At 45.8% G+C, this 23260-nt stretch overlaps 1 protein-coding gene across 1 annotated transcript in view; it reads left to right on the top strand.

The window, feature by feature from the left end:
• Positions 1-23260, top strand: part of LOC139930488 (nck-associated protein 5-like) — a 144684-nt gene that overhangs the window by 2877 nt on the left and 118547 nt on the right. The window contains exon 2 of the mRNA XM_071923699.2: positions 5356-5458. Coding sequence (XP_071779800.2) covers positions 5356-5458 — 103 coding nt within the window. The remainder of the gene's footprint in view (positions 1-5355; positions 5459-23260) is intronic.

Below are 23260 nucleotides of genomic sequence, written 5' to 3'. Positions count from 1 at the left end.
AATTAAACTTGCCATGATCACCCGCATGTTATAACAGCGGCACACCATGGCAGCGACCATAAGCACAGAAGCAGACATAGTATAGAGCTTAATTGGTGGTTTGCGGACTATTTAAAAGCATCAACATAAAAAATCCCATTCCATAAGCTAATGTTAGATACGGCTTATTGTTTGAAGCGCTCAAAAAACACAATAATTCCCTGTTAGGCCGTGCCAGACTGAGTCCTGGTGGTGCCAACTGCAGCGTGCCACATGCAGAGGGCAGGATCAGACAGGCTGGCCAGCAGAGGGACTCAAACATCCGATCAGCATACACCATCTGTGCTGCTAGAATACAGATGGACCTCTCTCTGTACACACTAAACCCCACATCAGACACTTGCATGCTTCAATTTTCCCCTCAATGAATGAAAAGTAATAGCACCCCCCCCCCACCCCACCGTCCCCTCCCATTTCCCCCCGTGTAGCGGCCGAATTAAAAGCGAGACTCAAACGTATAATCATCCCGGCCATTCATTCCCCTCCCCGGACATGGCAATCTGGATGAATCATTCAGAAAAAAAAAACAACAAAAAAAAAAAAACTAGGCTCTTTACTGCGGGGGTGCTTTTGCCCTGACCCCGTTTCAGCGTCCCCCCTCCTTCATTCAAGGCAGGCACGCGGGGCACGGAGACAAAATGAATTGGTTCCCGGGGCAAAGGGAGGTGCACCAATCAATGTCCAATCCCCCCCACCCACCCACCATCCATTTTCAGGCTGGCTGGCTGGCACTTCCTGGCATTGCTCTCTTTTTTTTGGGGGGGGGGGGGTATTGATCACAGAGGTCCGAGTCACTGTTTGGCCAAGAGGCTTTTCTTTCCTAGACCTCTGTGTTTTCATTGCACTGAAAAGGTTTGTAATAGATGTGAGCACTAATTGAAAACGCATGCAAAATGCACGTCTGGAATCCCCCCCCTCTCTCTCTTTCTCTCTCTCTCATTCTTTTCCTCTCTCTTTTGACTCCAGATGGCCATTGAAATATTTGCTTAAATTTGTTTGCTCCATCATTTATTGTATAGTGTGATGTATAGGCCGTGACTAAATCAATTCACAATGTAATAGCAAATGTAGGCTATTCAAATGTACACACCGGAGAAAATGCTTCTTGCAAATTCCATCGCAATTATCCTTCAATGAAAGGTTTTGTTTCGTGACTTGGGGTGGGGAGGGCAAAGTTCAAGCCACACAACTCAGCCACTTGATATCTCTGTTTGAACTTTACCATGATAAAGACGACTTACTTGTGGCGGCGCTTGTGTGGAAACGCGAATATGTGCGTGTGAATGCCTAACTGTATTGGGTACAAAGGGCAGTATTGTCAATAGCGGCGGAGCGCGGCCTCAGTAACACACACTTACGAGTCAAAAGCCAGGAGGTGGGGCGACAATGTTTCCTCAGCAGACCTGTACTGTATGTGTTGGATTATTTCGGCTGCGGCCTCAGACGAAATTAAGATAAGGGTCCCAGTGAAAGAGCGGTGATTGCAATAAGCGCACAGCTGCACCATTTTTTCTCAGACTCAATTGAGGTGCAGCTTATATAGAAACAGTGTCAAATTGAGCCATGACAATCCATATTCATGGAGAATCCGGGGCTTATTATCGCCATTTATCCGTGAGCCTCGCAGTCTGTTTTCGGTACAAGGCTCTCTCAATGGGTTTAAGTGTTATCATTAAGCTGTTATCCCCTCGCATTATCCCTGCTGTAGTGCGGAGCTGTCTGGGGCTGTGTGACCTCAGCTGGGTCCTCCCTTGTTCCTGGAGCAGATGTTAAAAAAGAGAGTTTCCCCCTCCCTCCTCCAACACGCCCCCCCCTCTCCTCCAGTTTGTACACACACACACACACACACACACACTGTTCCTCGGTGCCTCCTCCCTTCACCCTGCCATCTAATTAGGCCTATAGCACAAAGACTCCCAGATGTCAGCGTCCTCCTGGCCTCCTTTGATTGTATCCTTTCCACCCCGCTGACTGGCTGGCCGGCCGGCATGCTGGATGGCTGGCTGGGGGCCGTGTGGACTATAGGCGTCGACGCGTGTCACCCTGTGTAGGTCAACACCAGACCGGTTTAACATATCAGTAATTGCTTTTGGTGTAAATCATTGGAGGGAATCGGGAGGGAGGGTGGTGCGAGTGGTGAGAAAGGCCAAGTGGCGTTTCTGTAATTGTAGGAAAAATTATATGTATGTTGTTGGTTCTATGAAAAAGATATATTACTCCATAGTATCTAAGACTATAAGACAGAGTTGGGTCTTGTGAGTGATATGGCAAGAGGCTTTGATCTTTGGATCCGACAGTATTGGATCCGAGCCTCAAGTGCTCAAGTTATTATAAGGTTAGTCACCCCACCAGTTGGTGGAAAAGCATTTGTCTAACTGTCAGCGTGCTTCAACACTGTGAGCAACACCATCATCAAGTCACCAGATGTCCATTAATTTCCGATTGAGCTGAGCGACCAGGGACACTTGGTTGACGTGCGGACGGTCAACAAACTTATCAGCTGTGAAAAGTCGGTCACAGCTGAACTTTTCGCAGTCATCGGCCGTCGACAGCCAAACAGATTTCCATGCTTCCTTGTTTCTCTACTAATGTGATTTTATTTCCACCTGGCAAGCGCAAAATCGATGACAAATTGATTACAGCCATTCAAAGTTTCCCAGTTCTCTACAGCTTTTACACTACAGGAATAAACGTCTCAAAAACTATGCTTTTCTCTTTATTTTCGATTAACGCTACCCAATTAGCGCTTGTTAGCTACCTATGTTAACTCATCAAAACGATGTAACATTATGAAAGGCAATTTGAAAGCAGTGAAAAGTACATGATTTGCCTGTTGATAACTTGCATGGCTGTAAAAACTTTGTAGCTGCAAGTCATCACTTCTAAAATAAAATAAAATGAGGAATTTTATTGATGTTTGGTTTATTTTTCCCCCCAGTGCTACAAACAATTTAAGTTATTTCAACCTTTGTATGTAATGGTCCTTAAAATCTTCTATGCATCGACTAGTCAAATTCCTATTAATCAGTGGGATGTTGAAGGGTTTAGTGCAGAGCTGCAGACAGATCTACAACTTGGTTCCTTAAGAAACTCCTTAAGCATTATTTTTGCTTTTTCTTTGGAAAGAAATGTACAACACTCTGTTTATTGCCTATTTTGGTCTTGGTTTTGATTAGGACTCGATTTGCTCTGGTCTCGGTCTTCCTCAAGTCAGATTCTTCGAGTGTGTATTGTTTCAGTTTGGCTGCAACTGCCAGCGAAGAGTGATTCTTGTTTGCTTTGTTTGACTCTCAGAGATAGGAGTTTCCTTGTGTTTTTATCGCCTGCTCTTATCTGGGCCTTCCTGATATCTGGCTTTTAATGTGTTTGGTTAATCTTTGTCACTTCCGATCCATCCACTACCTCATCCATCGCGCTGGGTGCGCCCTTAGGGAAATGGTGTCAATGTGTCCTGAGTCTGCGCAATCAAGCACAGTGCTATAATCCATTTTAATCATTTGCTCTCAATTTCCTATGACCCACCCCCCCCCCCCCCCCCCTATCTCTGCATCCAAGGGAAGCTGTGGGCTTTACTTCCTCTCCTAATCTCCAGCGGAAAGGGACCAAACTGAAATCCAATCTTAACATGGAGCAGAGTATTGCATCTGACGCAATACACTGGCATAATTACCCATTACAAACAAACAAAGAGAGAGAGGACTCTGATGTTTTTGTGGCATTAATGACAGTGTTTCTGACATCCTGTCCACTGATTACACCAGTTCCTTCAACACTGGACAGCCCAGGGACATTCAGAAATGGGCCAGGAGGAGACTGAGTCCGGTTTAGTGATACAACATCAGTTTAGGATGAAAAACTTACTGGGCGATCCTGCATGCAATCTGGTGTATGCGGCTTCATGTCAATAGGTTTGGACTTACTAGATTGGCAGTGGATGGAACATGTCGTTTTGATGTGTGGGGATGTTTGACAAGTGCAGTCACGCTGTTGAAGCTTTAGACAGGGTGTAACAGAAATAGGCTACAGCAGACGCTAAAGGGGCTTTGGGACCCTGTTTGGGAAATGTGGTTGCATAAGTAGGTTTGTGAGGCAAGTAAACATTGAATAACTGACCTTAAAAAATGGGATAAATACCATTCAGCCCCATGCTGTAATGACCGATTCTGAACCTAGCCTATCATGGTGATATTCTCTTCCACTTAGTGGGCCAGGGGTTCCTATCCTGGGGGTGTCATGACATGATTTTGGGAGGCTTGTGAAATGAGTTATGGACTGAAAAAACACATATTTATCAAATGCATATTCATGGTCACTTTTAAACGTTTTTCATATTAAATAATGATTACTTGCAGCCTCCTGGATGTAAAATAACCTGAAAAACAATAATAAAAATCAAAATTTTGTGTTAAAGTGCACCGTCCTGGACGTTTACTCTTGCAAAAACCTCCTGTTTTGGGGGTTGCAGGCCAAAAAAGGTGGAGAACCAGACGTTGGCGATGCTCTCCGCCTCATATCAGCGTGATCTCAACAGAAACACATCCAGAAATCATACACGCATACGTGCACATGGTAGCATAGGCTGCGTTGGACAGACGGGGTCCCTGACCTCTAGGAGGCCATCGGCTGACCTTTGACCCTGTCTTCCCTAACGAGGAAGTGGTGTGCTTACTCTGTGGACCGCCACAGCGAGCCCAGAGCCCGGGCTCTTTGTAAAGGAGTAGTATGCGTGAAGTGAAGTGTTTATCTTCTGCCGTGGCCTCAGTCAGGCCAGGTCGGACTGGTTCCCAGCGCTGTTTGGAGAGGGCTAGAAAAACACAGGGCTGAGGCTTGGGTTTTAGGATGGGTGGGGGGGGGTGGGTGGGTGACGAAGAGAGCAAAGATCCACCCCGGGCTTTGTGATCCCACTGTCTTCTCAGGCCCGCAGAGAGCTCCACGCTTCCTCTCCCTGATTCGCTTGAATTTCGCGAGAAGGCACAGAGCACCACGGCACAAATTGAAGGGAATGGGAGTGATTGGAGGAGAGAATGAGAGTAGAAGGGATATATATAGCGTGACAAAAGAAGGAGAGGAAGGCAGAGCAGAAAAGAAAGAAAGGCAGGGAAATAACTGCAAGCCTGCGGATATGGCCGAGACAGCCGCCTGTGCCGGTGCGACTCCGAGAGACGCGGACTCTGATCTCGCTTCACGCAAAGGTGAAAGCCCCTCTGACAGCGGGAAAAGTGACCCGACGGACACGAGGTATTCTTTGTTGACTTTCTCCCTCTCCTCCTGTCCTCCGCTGCGACCTACTCCTCCCCCTTTCCCCCCTCCCTCCAGTGTTTCCCAGGTGTGTGGCTCGCTGCAAGGGAGAGGGACCATGAACAGACACCTGGAGCGGAGAGAGCAGCTGAAGAGATTGTCTGTCGAGAGCGGCCTGGTGGTAAGTCAATCCGAGACACTATCAGTTAGTCAGGAAACTGCCATTGAAGAAGTCCCTCTTTTGTTTTACTGCATGCTTGCTGAACTAATGCTGCAATTTTTACTGCCATCCCCAAGAGGAAATGTTTGGAAAATCACCTCTTTAGTCATTTTAAATTCCAGGGAATGGTCTGGCAACTAGTTGGATGACAGATAGTAGAAATGTACTAATTTGTTTCTACATCAACATTCAACATTCATGCATGAAGGGGGACTTACCAGTGGCTACCATTGTACATATTGTTGCTACCAGCTGAAAATCTCATTTTCTCACATTTTCTTGATTTTGTTGAAATCTTTGGTTGCGATCATTGCTGTGCTGTTTTTGCGCTACACCTCCTAGAGATCACCTGTCAATCAAACAGTGTGTCCAGTACTGGGACGTCTTATTCCTTGGATTTTCTGTTGATGCGGTTTGAGTTTCTGTAGGTGGCGCTCTTCTCTTTGTCTGTTCAGCCATGGTAGCTATCGCTGCTCATGCTAAACTACCCAGTTCTTCAAGACTCACGCACTTCAAGACTCACAAGGCTTTAAATTCACGTGTGTATACATACACAGAAACAGACACACACACATCCACGTGTCAAGAGGCAGAGAGAGAAAAAACAGCCTCCTCTGACTGTGTTGGCGAAACACAACGCGCCCGCTGGTGATTGACAGGCTTATCTTTACGCCGGGCTGTTGTTGCGAATCACAGGAGTGGAAACTTGTTTTGGCTGAGGGTGAACTGAAGGTGAATCTGCCTGCAAGTGCCTCTTTGGAATGTCAAGTGCAGGGAAACTGGCTTCTGTGTTGTGTCTGGAAGTAGCTTTCGCCCCCCGGTGCATACAGTATGTGCAGTCACTGCACGGGAAATAATAAATCAGAGTCTTGGCTATTCTTTACCATAAGTGGTTCTAAAATAGCATCTGACAATAGAAATTCATCAAGGAAAGTCATCAAGGATACATTTGTTGTAAATTAAATGACAATTGACTATGAAAGGTGTCTTTTTCTTTAGAGGAAAAATCCAATCAAACAGCTATTGGCGATATACTGTTCATTTCTGGGCCCATTTTGATGTTTGGTGGTGTATTTTTCTGGCTAAACGTAGATCACGTGATGTCATGTTGACATATTTCCAGGGCAGAAAATACAAAAATAGTTTCAGTGATTTAAAACATCAGCGGTAAACGTCAGGTTTTGGTGTCAGTCCCTCAGAATCAAAGAGCGAGGGCTTCTTTCTAGAGCCGCCATTTTGCACCGAGAGACGTTCAACAATCATACAGGGAGAAACCCATCGTAGAAGAAGAAGAGAGACCAATTTGGGCCCTGATCATAGGCACGCCCCGATGTTCTCAAACTAGTTAGGTGATGTCCACACATCCACAAATTGATGATCTTGCAGTGTAAGAGTGGATTTTTTCCTCTAATCTGGGACACAAAGCAGAGCCTGAGCTTGTCGATCATTCACTACTCAACAAACTGTGACGGGAGACAGTTGGATCCTTTCGGTGAGAGAGTAGATGTCTAATTTATTTACCGTGCTTTAGTCTTGTGAATGTGTAACTTTCTCTGACACCGTGGGCGGCGGCTCTGAGGTGTGGCGTGTGTTTTCTTATCTGATGGCTGTGTGATGCGTGGAAAACAAACAAATAAATGAATCGTTATCATCATCATTAACAATTACTGGTTTATATCAGATATACTGTAGCTTTAATTGCTTTAATTGGATACACGGCGACCTGATTTACTGCGGGGCTGAAACTAGGTCATATTTGCGATATGGGTTTATGATTCAACATGCTCCTATTTGTCCACTCAACTAGTCATGCATGCATTTTTTTTTTCCCTTTTTCCATTTTTCCCTTCTGCTGCCCTCTCTCTTCTCTTGTGCAGTCAACTGACTCTTTCTCTCTCTCTCTCTTTCTCTCTCTCGCCTTTTCGTGCACTCATCTACCCTCTCTATCTCTTTTCCTCCCTTTCTTGTGTTCAACTCTCTCTCTCACTCTCTACTTTCTCTGTGTATCCCCACTCCTTTCCTCTCCTAATGATTTCAGTCAGTAGGGGAGCAGGGGCATAAGGGGACCGGGTTGCTTCAATAGTGGGACATGAGGAAGCCTGAAGCGTTGGGAAGGGTCCAGCGTAGGTCTGGTGGCAGATTTGATTCCACGGCATGGGCAACCATGAAAATCGTTGGCTTGATGGGTACAGCAGAAGTTGAAGAAAGAGTCTGTGGCACTATTTAGTTCACTTCAAGTAAATGTGGTTGCATTGTGCACATTGGGGCATGTCTTTGTAGGTGCTGGTACAGTCCGCACACCAAAAATGCTCTAAGACTGGCTTCCAGTCAATAGCGTCTAACTTGAAATCATTTTATTTCTGCATAAGAGGCACTGAGTCTAGGTTTGCAGCATCAACCTGAAGCTACGACATAGAAGACATCATAAGAAACATGTTGTAAATGCAGAGTAAAAGGCAAAACAGCGGGACAGTTAGTGCTTGAACCCGAGAAACAGGCGGAGGTGAAGGAGGAGAAGAGCTGAAACATACATAGAAAGAAAGACGACACAGTGAAATGGCAAACGTTTGCGGATGACGAACGTTCCCCACAGAACCAAAGGGTCTAAGTCGTCTAAGTCGTGATCGCATGGGCCTACGTTGGGCCTCGAGTTGTCACCATACAGCCGCTGAGTCCAAAGTCTTCATCCCCTCCTCTGCTGATGGGGGACACGATGTCTCCGGCCCTCGCGGCCCTGCTGGCCCTGGCACAGATAAACCCACTAAGCCCTGTAAACACTCCCTTTTCCTGGGAGGATATGAGCCTCAGATACATTTATTTTTCCAGGCATCTGAGAAAACACAAAGAGGGCCCGGTTCTGACATTCCGTCAGACGGCCGGCGTTTACTTTCATGTTCTGGTTTTTCCCTTCTGCGCTATACCTGTGAGCCAGTTTCAGCCAGTTTAGCACGTCTGCTAACGTAGCGTATGACCTGGAAAGATGACCCTGCATGACCCAGTATTTTGACAATGTTGCATAAAGGTACCGTTCACTCGTTTTTGTCACACTGTCGTCATCCTCTTTCATGGAAGATTACGCTGTAAAAATATGCGTTTCGTCCAGTTTACGGTTTGTTTTACTGCCTTGTTTTGTTGCTTTCACACAATTTCAGCATTCTGTGTGCTTCACGGCCTGTTTAGATGATGAACGAGGGAGAATTTCCACTGGGAACCTCCCTGACAGATTTTCAGTTCACACCAGCATGCTAAGTTAACCTCCTTTTAACTAAGACAAGCTTTTAGAAATGGCCGCTAGAGACAAAATACCATATGTCAACTGAGGACCAGGTAAAATATTTATGTCTGCTCTTCTTTGGATGGATTACATGGCCTAGCTTCATACAAAGCCTCTATCAATCGTCTATGGGCAATTTGCAGAACATAGGGCTTGAATGTCAGTCTGGACCACCACCTCACACATGTATAATGCATTGAGCCAACATATGTTTCCTCAATGTGCGCAGGCTAGCTTTGAGGGAATTTGACTAGGTCAGTTTGATCCAAAGCTGCTCAATTCTTCAGGCTTCCCTACCATTCAAATACACAGATGGGTAAATGCGATGAGATGAGCTCATGTCTTTGTGTGTGTGTGTTTGATGGTTTTCTGTATGTGTAGTGTGTGTGTGTGTGGCCTGCATATGCGTGAGTTGGCCCTTAAACGCTGCTACTTCGCCATCTAGTCAGCGTTATCAGTCTTTTTATTGATGTGTTTCATTCCAGCTCTCCTATGACAGGAGGTGGGTTGGATTGGACCATCTAATCTGGATCAGGGTTACGTAGCCGAGGGTTGGGCCAGAGCAGCAGCGATGAAAACAGTAGCGAGTAACTGGGGCACCATTTGCATTACGTAACTACCGTGTTGCTGGGCTGAGTCTGTGCCTCTATTTATTTTTATCATTTGATGTCTGCCTGCCCGCGGATGAGACTCTCTTCGTCATGCAGGGCCGTGCGCGGCGAGCCCGACGGCCGCGGACGATCTGTGAGCTGTCGCCAGTTGCTGCTTTAACTAGGTCACCGCAGAAACTCTGTGTCTATCCTATATGTCCTGTCACAGGGGCGCAATGCACACAACATTTCTGAGGAGGCACAAATTGAGACTTTGGCAACAGCTGCGTTTGCAAATGCAACTATTTTGTGGAAGGGATTAAAGAGATGAGGAAGGGGGAGGGGGATTTACCAAGGTATGATCTATGGCACAATTAGAATCAAAGGGTTTATTTTATTTCTGTGATATAAAATATCTGACAAGGGCACGACACCTCAGTGTGAACGGACATGACGCTAGTGTCCTGTCACATACCCAGGCCGCACACTGCAAAAAAATCTCCATCTTAACAAGTCATTTACTCTATAATTGAGTCCAAAAATCATATTTTTCTTAAAATAAGTGAAAAAAAAACGGTAATTTGACTTGTTTCCAATGCAAATCAACTTGTTTCAAGAATTTTGCAGTCATTTTCTTGATAGTAGTGCAGTGATCTGCCTTATTCTGACTTGATTCAAGATACTGACACTCACATTCCTGAAACAAGTGACACTGCATTGGAAACAAGTTATCTCACCTCACTGGCAGAATTTTTCTCTTGATTTAAGAAAAATAAGATTTGAAGGTTGAATATGAGACTAGCCAAAGCCATACTCCTGCTTATTTTGGGTTTCTTTGCTCCTTATCCAGTTTTGTTTTGGTTCTGCCCATCTGTATTCACAGCTCTACCAATGCTAAATGCCTCTGTCCTGTTTTCATCCAATAAAATGGGCTCATGTGCTTATATGTATAGATTTGCTGTCTGATGCCATTTCCCTGATGCACAAAGTAATACACATCAACCCCAAGAATGCCAAAATTGGTGAAAGTCCTTGCTTTCTCCTCCACACCCTTTCTCCTGCCAACATTTATAACGTGTGCAGCAGTGCAATCATGCTCAGAGATAATTGATAACAAAAGGCCAAATTGAAAACACTCTGCAGGGGAGGGTTAATAATCAAGTGCTCCACATTACTGATTAAACGCTCGCTGCGTAGTTGTGAATTGTATTGAATAAACAGCATGTGGTAGTGCTTTCCTGTTTATCTCCAAAGTATTTGGGTTTAGCTCTAAATCCCCCTGGCTTTTGTCAAGCCTCCTCCTCATATAAAGTCTTTTACGTGCTGATTTGCTGCCATGTTGTTGTTATACCAGGCTACAACTTGTTTCATTGGCCCATTCGCCATCGGCCGAAGTTAGACAATAAAAGTGCCCTAGAAACAGAAACAAGCCCCCAAACAGACAAATTAGTTTGGTTTATGCTAAATTTAAGTGCAAATGAATTGGATGATAAGCCAGCATGGAGTCCGCTTGGCAAGACTGGATTTCCTCCCTCTTCTCCTCCCACAGCCTATTACAGCCTGCTGTTACAATGCAGAGTGGAGACATAAAACTGAGTAGGGGAGCAAGCTCTGTAGTTGGATGGGAAGAAATGCTCTGTCAAATCTGATTGGCTCCCACATCGTCAGGCAGACAAACGGAGAGGTTTGATATTATTACTGAGCAGCTCAAACTAATTGAGCGTAATTATACAGCAGAAATCCACCGACAATGCCGTCCTCACCGAGAGCCCCGTTCTCACGCCATGTCTATTACAGGACGCCGAGCTCAGGGGATGAGCGCTCACCCAGTGTGTCAGCTTGATTCTCGAGTAACTGCTGTTAAGTGCGGTTCTGACGCTGAGACTGATTGGACAATTTGGGTGGGAGCCAGTTACATAAAAAGATTTAGAGTCCTCTTGGATCAGCCACCTCTTTTCCCTCTCCCTCCTCCCGCCGCTGTCCTCAAGTCTCCGACACTTCATCTTGAGTGTTGAAATGAAGTTTCTCAGCGGGGGGGGTACCAGCCTCCGGCCGGGCCTTTGACAGCTCCCTCAGTGGGCAGGTGACATACCGCACATACCTGGGCGCACCGCGTGGGTAGCCACGGGGCCACAGGGTGTGGGAACCCAGCAAACCCTGGGCCACTCGCCGACTAAGAGAGGCAGAGGAGGCGGCATTTTCCTCCTCTTGTCTCATGGGAACCGTCTCCTCTCTCACGGGCCGACGGGGAGCGATTACAACCTTGGCTTTTCCCTAGACTCCAGTTTAAAACCCAGTGGCTTTCCCCATATCCAACCACACGCTGCGGATGAGACTAAGCACTAAGCAGCCTCCATCCGCTTGTAAAATCGGTTTAATAATTATTGAGGCTGTTTTGATATGGGCCACTCGTCTATTTTTCCAACCTCCGAATAACGAGATTTGCCGGTCCCCAGAGGCTCGGTACCTAGCCTGTGTTTTTATTGGGGGCAATTATGTATTTTATGGATCCCGGCATCACGTGCGGTTAAGCTAGATGCTTCTTGTATTATTCCGATTGCAAGAGTTTGGCAGAAAGAACGTGAGGTGAAGTCATTTGCACAATGTGAAAATCTCTCACGTGATTTTACATATGTCAATAAATTCGGATTACTGGCTTTTGCCGGGGTTTCAGGTGAGTAAAGGAAAGGAGAATTATAGCGCTTCTGGATTTTGCTGTGGGTGATACTGAGCCAAGCGTTCCAACTGACCTGGTTATTCTCCGTTTGGCATGTGAACCGCCTCCTCTCCCTGCTCCTGACGTGCTGATGTGTGCTAATGTATGCTGGAAATCTCTGACCCATGTCACAAGTTGCATGTATGTTACACGCCTCAGTGACGAGCCTCGAAAAAAAACCCCATCAAATCACATTCCGCGGGTAAACACGGGCTGATGTTCTAACGATGATAACGCTTGTTATCATCATCATGTGCGATTAAGTGTTTATCGTGCGGTGCTCAATCAAAGACACTTTCACAATCAGTCGGGAAAAATAAAAGCCTCAGGAAGCATTTGGGCCGGTTCCAAACTATTAAAGGGCGCTCTTGCTTTGTAGTGAGGAGGACACTGAGTTTCTGCCGCCTCGCCCAGGGCCCCGTTCCAGCTCGTATAATTGGACGTCCATTTCCCCCTCGTCCAATAAGACTGTCCTTTGTGCCCTTTGAGTCCGGGGGCCAATTAGAGGCTCTCTCTTCCTCCAATCACGACGGAGATCAAAGTTGATACCGGGGCCGCGTGCGGCCGGAGTCACATGCTTCGCTCCCCAAACATTAGCGCGCGCACCCACCTCTGTTCGCCCCGCGGTTTCCCCCTGTGCCAGGAACACAGAGGCCCTTTGAGAGAGCTCCGGCTCTGCGGGGACGAGGAGAGGACCGGCCTTTTTGTCGGGCGGCTTTATCTTCACCGCAGGATCAAACACATGGCGCCGCTCACAGTGTCCTCAGATTCACTCTTGGTTCAAGTGGAAGTTAATCTAGATAAGAGATGATGCACTCGCTCACAGTAAAAGAATAAATTCTAGTCGTTCAGATAGATTAAAAGCAGGTTAATAGAGGCCAATAATGTAATAACTTACTGAACAAATAAAATGTGCAATATTTTATTGTAAGGCTGCGATTACGCCGGTCATTTCAACATGATTATTGAGATCTAGATCAGATTTTGAGTGTATCATATTATCTCCAAACCAGGTCTAATTGTGGAAGTTAGAAATGATTTCAAAGGTCCCATGTTTACTGTTCCTTGAAGTATATAGCAAATAAAACCCCACCTAAATCTTTAGCTGTTCCGCGTCTTTGCTGTGACAGACCCGACTGAATGACCCTACACCTTACCATCAAAATGTCCGATTCCATTGATATTTAAAAGACATTTGAAATCCTTTCTCCAAGGCTTTGGTCTGTGACTAATCCTTCCTAACTTTGTCGATCTTGTTTTGCTTTCTGCTGCATCTGTCTTTACTTTATGGTTTGTAGATTTGCCTTATTTTCTTTCTCCTTTCTCTCTCGCTGATTTCCTTTAGCACTGTTTTCATTCCCCACCTTGTAAAGCACGTTGGTCAAACTTGTTTTCTATTTAAAGTGCTATATAAATGAATTGACATTGACATTGACAACTGACATAAATCCAGCTTTTGTAGTGTGTGTTCCAGCCTCTCGGTGTCTCCATTGTAAAGAACAAGCTTGTTTTCTGTGGCTGTTGACTTTATGCTAATGAACCACTACTCTGATTGGCCGCCTCACCGGAAGTTTGGGCTTTCAGCTCTGATGAGAAGAGCTAGAAAATGACAGTCGGTGAGTGGGAGTGGTTATTCACCTTGGAGAGGTCAAATGCAGATTGCACATCAAAACGGCTGGAAGAATCACATGTTTTTTAAATAAGGAAACTACGGCAAAATGAACAGGAGGCGTTTCAGGTTTCATATTTTCCCAGCTATTAAATACAATGACAAAATGCTTACATATGGAAAGGCAAGCAAAAAACATCTGTGAATGGCATGAATAGCAATGTGAACAAAATCTGTTTGTGTGTGTGTTTCCAGACCTGTCACTCAATGTGTTGGATGAAAATGTCTTGTTGAAATGTAGTATGAGCAGCGCCTCTTATTTATTATTACATATTTTTCATTGCACCTTGACTCCCTACAAGTGGCTGCACTGAACTCATTGTCATCCAGTGGAAACTAACAATTTAGTATGCAAGGTGGTTCTGTAAGCGCTTAAATGCAAAGTTAAATGCATATTCATTTGTTTGTGCGTGTACATGATTATTCCTATTGAATTAATAAGGTAGAAAACCACATTTGTGATTTTGTGAAAATGACTGTTACCTTCCATCGGAGACACAAGTGTAACAAACACTCAGGACTCTTTGGGATTCCCTGTGTATTTCGGCGCAGAAGCCTGAAACCTGATCCTGATACAGTAGTCAATAGAGATTATCCCAGGGTGTTAACCCGGTCCACCTGGCTGGCTCGCCCCATCTCGGGGGATGTTTGTTTTATCATATGCAGATGAGGCACCATCTTTGGATCCGGCTTGGTTGGCACTGCAGGTTTGGGTTTGAACAAGGCAAAACTGGCAGAGGGCAGCTAACAGGATTGGATGTGCGGATTAAGACCCCGATATGAGGGCAGAAGCAGAAAGAGACGGGCTGAGGAGGGGCTTCACCCCGCATCTGTCGGCGAAGGGGGAAGCCCACCTCCTTACCTCGCAGCTGGGGCGGGACAGCCTCCTTCTCTGGCCTCCTGGCAGACCGGGTGCGGGTGTAAAGGGTACAGGGTGTGGGGGAGGGGGTGGGGGTGGGCGGGTTAAACCCATCCTGCCTCTTCTCCTGCACAGAGGCCGTCCTGTGATCACATCCTCCTCATCAGGCGCCTAGCCAAACCCTCAGCTGGCATCTGAGAGAGCTCATTCATCCCCCCAGAGCTCAGAGACCAGAGCGAGAAAGCTGGAGGGAACCAGACTAGTTGTTGGGTTGATTGTATTGATCATAGGGCTGGGGTGATATATCATATAATATCGATATCGTGATATGGGACTAGATATCGCCTTGGTCGCTTTGGTTATATTGTAAAACAACTTAAATGTTACTTCTTCCTGGTCTTAATTAAAGGCTGCGTTACAGTAAAGTGACACAATTTTCTGAACTTATTAGCCTGTTCTGGCTGAATAAAATGAACAAGAATTGGCTTTACCCGCTCCTCATATCCATATTACTGACTATTACTGATTACTAATGATCATTAATAATTTTCAGAATTTTCTTGTGTGTAAATATCTTATGAAAGCACAAATACTCATCCCCCAAAATATCGTCAGAGTATCGATATCGAGGTATTCAGTCTAGAATATTGTGATATTTGATTTAGATTTTTGCCCTAATTGATTATGTCCTAGATGCAATTCTATCTATCTGTTTGTCTATAAATTCAGTGAAAGTTTTCCTAGCCCTCCTCCTTCACCATGCGGGCTGGTGGTCTGGGAAGTGCTATAACTACATCCTAGAATCATTTCCCGCCCAGTCCGGGGAAATATTTACATGTTTCTGCATTAGCTCTGACCGCTGAGTAAACAGATACAGAAACCACCTTAAAACTAACATTTGACATACGGCTCCATGCAAGTGCTCAAGGCCTCGCTTCACCCGGTATTGTTTGTTTGGATATGGGCTGATTGATGACGTTTTAGAAGTGTGCGTCTCTCTCTCTCTCTCTGTGTGTGTTTGCTCACATTTGCATACATGTGTGACTGTGTGCTTTCATGTGCCAGCATGCTTGTGTGATTTGTCCATGCACATCACCTTGTGTATGTAGGTGTGTGTGTGTGTGTGTGTGTGTGTGAGAGTATTGAGGAGGAGAATTTAAAGGGCCTGTTTCCGCACACATGTTGGTGCCTGAGGATACTGTGGAACTCATTATGGGGGCGAAATAGGTGCCTCCCAGCCCGGTAGGCTCACTCAACCCAGTTTGTACCGGTTGGGCTTGTAGGGTGAGTTCCTACCAGGTGTTCACACAGGGGAGTGGTGCTTCCTCGCACCTGGTGACCTCTTTGTTTTTAAGGGTTAGGGGTTAAGACCGACAGGGTTGGGGGTTAGGACCTGGATTTGTATTGGCTCATCAAGATTCTTACATACCTTGATGCGTTCTTCCAGTGATTCCAAGCTAAAGTTATTGGTATTAGTCTGCTTTGGCATGTCAGCGCCTTGTAATTGGCAAATGAAACTAACTTGCCAAATGGATGCGTCTGTAAATATATTCAGTCTTACCCAGGTACCCACACTGCAAAAAATGACACGTGATTTTAACTTGTTTCCAGACCTATCAAGCTTATTTCATGATATTTTTAGTCAAATTATCTCACTGCACTGGCGGATAATCTTGCTGGTTTCAAAAACTTTCACTTGATGCATGCCAAAAAAACTTTTTTAAAGAAATCATCATAAAATAATGAAGAAAAACAAGAAACAAGACACTTTTACCAAGTAAATGTCCTGAAACAAGTTACATTCTGCTGAAAAAAAAAGAAAAAATCTGTTGAAAGAAGATAAAATAAGATAAAATAACTTGTCTATCAGTTTTTGCAGTGCATTCTTACCCAGATGCAGTCTTATGGCCATTCCAGGACAAAATAATTGCTATTAATCTGTTTTAGTATTTTTATTTCATCATTTTTCTCATTGATGCTTTGATAAATTACTAAAATACTCAGTCATTCTTACCCAGGTGTAATCTTCTCCCCGTCCCAGGCCAAAATCATTACACTAGTTTTAGTGCCAAAGGATGCAATATTAAAATACTTTCTTATACAGATGTGATGGCTGCATTCAGTGACATGATAGACATAGACTAGTGACTGACACCTGAAACAGTTTACACAGTTTCGATATACAGCTGGCATTAGTTTCAATCCAGCCATTCATCTTCAAACCATCAGTGAAAGCACAGTTGGCTTGCACAGTAGATTTCACAATAGATTTCCAGTTAATAAAGCTCTGGCGATTAAGTGGAACAATGTGCATGTCACCGTGAGCCCTGCTTTGATGGAAAACGATTAGTCACCTCCACAGGAATGCGTTGGGGTTGGGGGGGCGGGGCTCCGATTTACACCTGCAACACCCTAACCTGCTTCACACAGCCTAAGACAGTGTGAAGACGCCGTGCCTGACGTCATAAATTCCTCGGCGAGGCTTGCCCCGGCGCCTGCTGACTGACGAGTTTGTAATCTGCGTTTGAGCAGGAACACCACCTGCCACTCGTCCCCCCATCAATCACAGTGATAGCCACAGGTCACGGGCCCGCTCAGGGGAAAACCGCTCAATCCGCTCTGTGAAAAGAAAAAAAAATACAATACAGCTTATATAGGTCACCGGTAGCCGAGATTCAAATCTTGTCAGAATATTCATTTTGGAGGTGTTGCTGCAACGGCAAATGCAAGGTGTGTATTCAGATCGGATTTATCCAAATCTAATAGTGTGATGCGGGACGAGGCGGTTGTATGTTTCTATCATGGGGTCTGTGTGATATTGGTATGGAAGTGGAAGAGCGTTTGACTGCAGATCAAGAGGAGTCAGGTTCTGCTCCTGGTGCCCCCTGAACATTTAGACTCTAATTTGAGGCTGGTGTATTCCCAAAGCTGCAGTAGGTGTGAATTAAAAGCATCTTAAGCACCTGTCTTACCAATAGTTTTTCTGCCGTAGGCGACGGTGTGGTCTGGTGATTAGAGGGGCTGTTAGACCACCAAAAGGGTCATCAAACATCTTTCTGCATAATAAGAAACATCAGCTGAATACCTAGAGTAAATGAAAAGTGCAAATCCCCACAGCATAAACCATACAGACAGATATCAGCTAATTTCTGACACTGTTTTTCCTAAAATCTGTTTTTGATTTGCACTTAAAGGGTTTGCACTTAAGGGATCATTCAAAAGTCTAAACCAGTGGAATATGAGTCAGGGAGAGAAAGGCAGTTTTATTTGAGGAGGAGAGGTGGGACTGTTGAAAAAGCTGATGGTTTTATTGGTTAATAAAGATATTAATTAAAGATACCGTGTTTTCCATGAAGTAAAAGTAACGGGAGTTCATTTCATGGGGACTTTAATATTGGAGGGACAGGGTGGCTTTGTTGTTAGAGAGACCGTCCCGTAAGCAGAAGGTCAAGACGCTCAAGCCCTGTAAGTTTCTCTGGATAAGAGCCTCGGCAAAACGTTTTACTAAGACGAGGAGTGCCGTCCCCGCTCGTTCCCCGTCACATCAACCCACAGTGAAAGGTGCGTAGACGGGTACAAAGTGCCTGGATCAAGATGTTCTCTTTCCCCTGCCGGAAATGTAAAGTATATCTGATGTTGAATCGAGGCACGCGATGAGACGGAGGAAAAATACTCCTGAGGCAAAATGTCAAGGAGTCCTTTCATTGGCTGTTTGAGACTCCTGTCGCTCCTGCCAGTCAGCTCCCTGAACACACACACACGCGCACACACATTTTCTCTCTCTGTCTCTTTGCTGCCAAGTCCTTCTTGACATTTCCTTAGATCTCGCCGAGCAGCAGCAGCGGCAGCAGCAGTAGTGAAGCAGCCGGTGATCCAGTGTGAGTGTCGGACAGGGACTGGAGACACAGGGAGAGGAGAGACAGGAGAGTCCGGGTCCGCCCGCTCCGCTGACATGTGTTAATGTTTTATGCTTTTACACGCATACAAATACCAGCCGTTCACTGCTTCACACACAAACACACACAGACACACACACACACACACACACACAAACCACAGTGGGTCCTGCCCAGGTGATTTAATCCAACTTGACGTCCTGGTTAAATATTGACAAGAGCTGATGTGGCCTCGCTGAGGAGAGCAGAGAATTCAGACCAGGCACTTCGCTGCCTGGCTGCATGACTGCCTGCTGCATCATCATTCCAACACACACCGCAGAAAGCACACACACACACACACACACACACACACACAGTGGCAGGCAGCAGCTGAGCAAGGGTAGAAGGGGGGAACGAAGCGGAAGGAGAGAGAGGCAGCAGACGAGAGAGAGAGCGAGCGAGGGAGAACGGGGCAGGCAGGATGAGCCAGTTCGTGGACCGCGCCATCGTGTCCGTCTGCGGGAGGATTCGAAACGTTCCCCTGCTGGAGCTGCTGGTGGTGAGTCTCCAGCCGTACCGTACGTTCCCATCCGTCCATCCATCCCTTTCCGTTCCATCCCTCCATCCCTCCATCCATCCCCGGGGCGGACGGCGGAGGAGGCGTCTGGGGCAGGAGGCAGGCTGTCTGGAGCTGGAAGTAGGTTGACTGGGTGATAATCAGGCTAATATCCTGCCCTCCAGTCCACCCAGCAACCGCCACAGCCACCTCCATCGCTAATGCCCCAGACGGCAGACAGGAATTGCCCAGGGTTAGGTGTGTGGGACGGGGGAGGAGGGGTAGAGGAGGTGAGGATGAATGGAGGTGGTGAAGGAAGAGTTGAAATATGTCAGGAAGTAAGAGTAAGAGTACATGCAAGTTTGTTTTTGTATACACACTTCAGTTTGTGGTTGTTTCTGGGGATATTGACTGTGTGTGTGTGTGTGTGTGTGTGTGTGCATGTGTGTGTGAGGCTCTGTGTCTAATTTGGTGGTTTGGTTTGGTTATGAGCGGAAGCATGCATAAGTTAGTCGCCGTGTCTGGGTTTAATGAGTGTTTGTGTATTTGTTTCTATATCTGACTTTGTATTTTTGTGGCCGCGCGATGCTGCGGGAGCGTCTGCGAGTTTGTGTTTTGCGACGGTGTGCGGTGCGCGTACGTGCTTGAGTATACAACGCGATCTTGCCATTTTTCCATATGTAGGTCACTGGCCGACCGGCTACGACTACAACTAATTACATGCGAAGATCAAGCATGTTCCGCATTTCCGATACACTTCCAGAAGGCTGGAATCGGCGGACCTGCCTGCCATCTGCAGCTATTTAACCCAAGATGTGCCTAAGTGGTTGCGATAGACTGTGGCGTTTGACAGTTTGTTACTAGGTCGCCTAATGTGCTGTGTGTATGTGTGTTTTATGTGTGTGTGTGTGTGTGTGTGTGTGTGTGATGGGGGGGGAAGCCGGCTTTCCGACGTGTGGCGGCGGCCAGATCTAAAAATATCTTCTAGGTTTGGGGATGGTTTTCAGATGTGACAATGCTTTGATGCCAGTCTGATTTCATTTTTTGGGGGTTATTTTTTTTTGGGGGGTGGGGGGGGTGGGGAGGGGGGTGGTTGTGGGGGGATGAGGGAAAGGGGGGGGTCTCTTCTGATTGGATGAAAGGGATAGAGAAAGTGATTTGTGCCCCTCTGGAAACACAGCGAGAGTCAAAAAAAAAAGAGAGAAATAGATTCTTTTAGGGAGGATTTCTCTTTTTCCGTCTCTATCTGTCTTTTTCCCCCTCTATCTATCACTCTCCCTGCCTCTTGCTCTCTTTCCCTCACTCTCTACCCCCCCTTCTTTCTCTCTCTCTCTCTCTCTCTCTCTTCCTGACTGTCTCTCTCCCTCCTCCTCTCATGGCTTTGTGTCCCAGCCTCTTCCCTCCGCTTCTTCTGAATTATTGAGCCAGAGGTGTTTTGTGGAAATCCAGGGGTCCTTAGCCTCTGCCGCCGCATGGACGCAATTATGCAGACAAATGTCTCCGCCGAGCTGCGAGCCTCCATATATCCTTTATCTAATTACATTAACAGGAGCCGGATAGTGACTAATGGCTCGTGGAGGAAGAAGGAGGGGAGACGCGCGACGAGGAGCTGGAGAGGCCCGGGATGCATGATTGCATTTTTCCATCCTATTTCACTCTCTCGCTCCTCCTCGTGCCCAGATCGTTCCCCATGCTCCGTTTAGAGAAACCCCCCCAATCCCAAACCTCTACACACACACACACACACACTGACCCACTGAGCCTTTTTCCAGCCTGAATGACTTCCATGTAAGAAAATACATCATTACTCGCGAAAGACAATTACTTGCGGTGTCATCTGCCTACAGGTTTAAAATTAGGCACTGGGATGGTTTTTTTTTGTGTGTATTTTGCCTCTTATGGCTCACGGCGGTTAGCTTGGCTGCACTGTAATGCATTGTGGCGTGAATGTTGGCATTATGGCTGATGTTCTGTGCTGTCCATCATATTTCTGTGTTGCAGGTCTGTACTGAGCCTGTGTAACAAAAAAGTCACACTCCATGCCTCAATCCAAATGATGCTTTGTCCCGGGCCAGGAGGGATTCTTTCGTCGAAAAAAACACTGCTTTTACTACGAATTGAATGAAAGCATTACTTGGACTTTGGTGGAGTTTTTGTCATTCAAGTTCAGTTTGACGTGCAAACCACCTAAACAGTCCAGGAGTGCTTTTTTTCCCCTTTATCTTCTTCAGCCATCTAAGTCTGTGCCTCCAAAATAAAAGCCTTCCCAGCCTGCCTGTGGCAACAGTAAAACAGAGTGGTAGAATGCAAAAGTGGAAAAAACAGGAAAATAATTCTGCACACTGCAAATAAAAGGCTAGTACAAAAAAAAGTCTAGGTCAAAGAAACTAGTTTATTGCATAAGTGTCCAACTACTGCAAAAGTGGCACAGTTTCGTCATCCTAAAGCAAAAACTCTGGCTTCTTAAGACCTTAATATCGAAAGGTAATCTTATTTCTACTGTCTCTTTCTAAATTTCTCCCGTCTTGTTCTTCTTTCCTGTTGAATAAAGCAGGTGTCAGTAGTTTCCTGTTTTTTCCTGAGAGGGTTGCAGCATGCATAGGGAAGGAGGTGAGCAGTCTGCTGGCTCACATTGCATTATGCTAATATCCCCCAGCTGCAACCTGCACCACCCTCCTGCTTCCCTCACTCTCTCTCTCTCTCTCTCTCTCTCTCTCTCTCTCTGTCTCTTTCTCTCTCTCTCTCTCTCTCTCACACACACACACACACAAGAAAAACACACACAAGCCCCCGGGACAGTCGCGGGAGGGCCATGAAAAGGAAGCCGAGATGATTAATTAACTCTGCCCTCATTTTGATACCGCCTTATTGGCTTTCAACAGCCGAATTTCAGCTTCAGAGCTTTGCATAGATTATCCCCCCCCCACACACACACACACACCCCCACCCAGCACCACCACCCCAAACAGACACACAAACACACTTCCTAAAAATTGAGGTCATGTTGTTACTCATGCTATGGTGAAAGCCCCGGCGGTTGGCTTCTGGGCAGGTTGTGTGGCTCGGCGGAGAGTGAGGTGTGGGTTTTGTTGAATGTTGAATTTTCCACCTCGCGTATTTCAATGCAGTCTCTCCCGACAGACATCCGCATTAATAACCTACGAATGGTTATGTAAAAAAAAAAAAAAAGCCCATTCATTTTCTTGTAATTGCTTAGCTTGATTTGGGTTTAATGATGTGCAGGTGGATGCGCTGATCGTTACGACCGCCATCGAATGAAACTCCATCAGTTATTATCCTCACATGGACATGAAATCCATGATAGATACAAAAAAAAACACAAGAGGCAAACTGTTGAGAGGGTTTGCCAGCCACAATTTGCATAGACTCTATATATATGTCAGCATGTGTGTGTTTGTGTGTGTGTGCGCGTCTGTTAAGTGTGTGGGTTTGTGTCCTCATTTGTATAGTAGAGTTAAACCGATATATAACAGGCCGAGCTTTTACTAAAAATTGGATATCGGCCAGGCAATATAGCCGCTATGATGGGGGTTTCTGCTTTTTTGACTCTTCATGGGTGTCAGTGTGTAAATTCTTCAATGAAACCTGCCTCACCCTGCCTTAAGGAGCTGCTAACCCCCTTTAAAAGAATCTCTTGAGTCTTCTTGAGGCTTTCAGTGGAGAGTTTTAGTGTCCCATGGTCTAAATGCTGTTTCATAGGCTTTTCCACCCTGCTGAGGATAAAAGCCTGACAGAAAAACTGAATACTTGAAATTTATCGGCATAGAAATGGTCAAATTTAAAGAATAAACATGAATTTCGGCAGCTTTAATCCCTAAATATAGTAGTATAATTATCGGCCTTCAAAAACCAATATCAGTCAAATGCTAGTGTATAGTCTGGGTGTGCATGTGTGTGTCTGTGCCTGCCTGTGTGTGTGTATGTGTGTGTGTTCATATACAGTATCTACAGTATGTGTGTGTGTGTGTGTATATGTGCGTGTATATATGCCTACAGTATGTCAGGATTTGTGTGTGTTTACCTGTGTTCCTGTGGGTATGAGTGTATAGTACGTTTGTGTCAGCATATATGTGTGTGTGTGTGTGTGTGTGTGTGTTCACGGCAAACACCAGGTGCTCCAGCTGGTTGTGTCCCCGCGGTGGCCCGGCCCTGACCGACCGTCCCGTGGTCCCTTGTGCTTTTCCATTGACGACAGACAGC

Source organism: Centroberyx gerrardi, chromosome 21 (assembly GCF_048128805.1).
Source record: "Centroberyx gerrardi isolate f3 chromosome 21, fCenGer3.hap1.cur.20231027, whole genome shotgun sequence".
NCBI lineage: Eukaryota > Metazoa > Chordata > Actinopteri > Beryciformes > Berycidae > Centroberyx > Centroberyx gerrardi.
The sequence above is the reverse complement of the archived record's forward strand: the minus strand, read 5'-3'. Positions and strand labels throughout refer to the sequence as shown.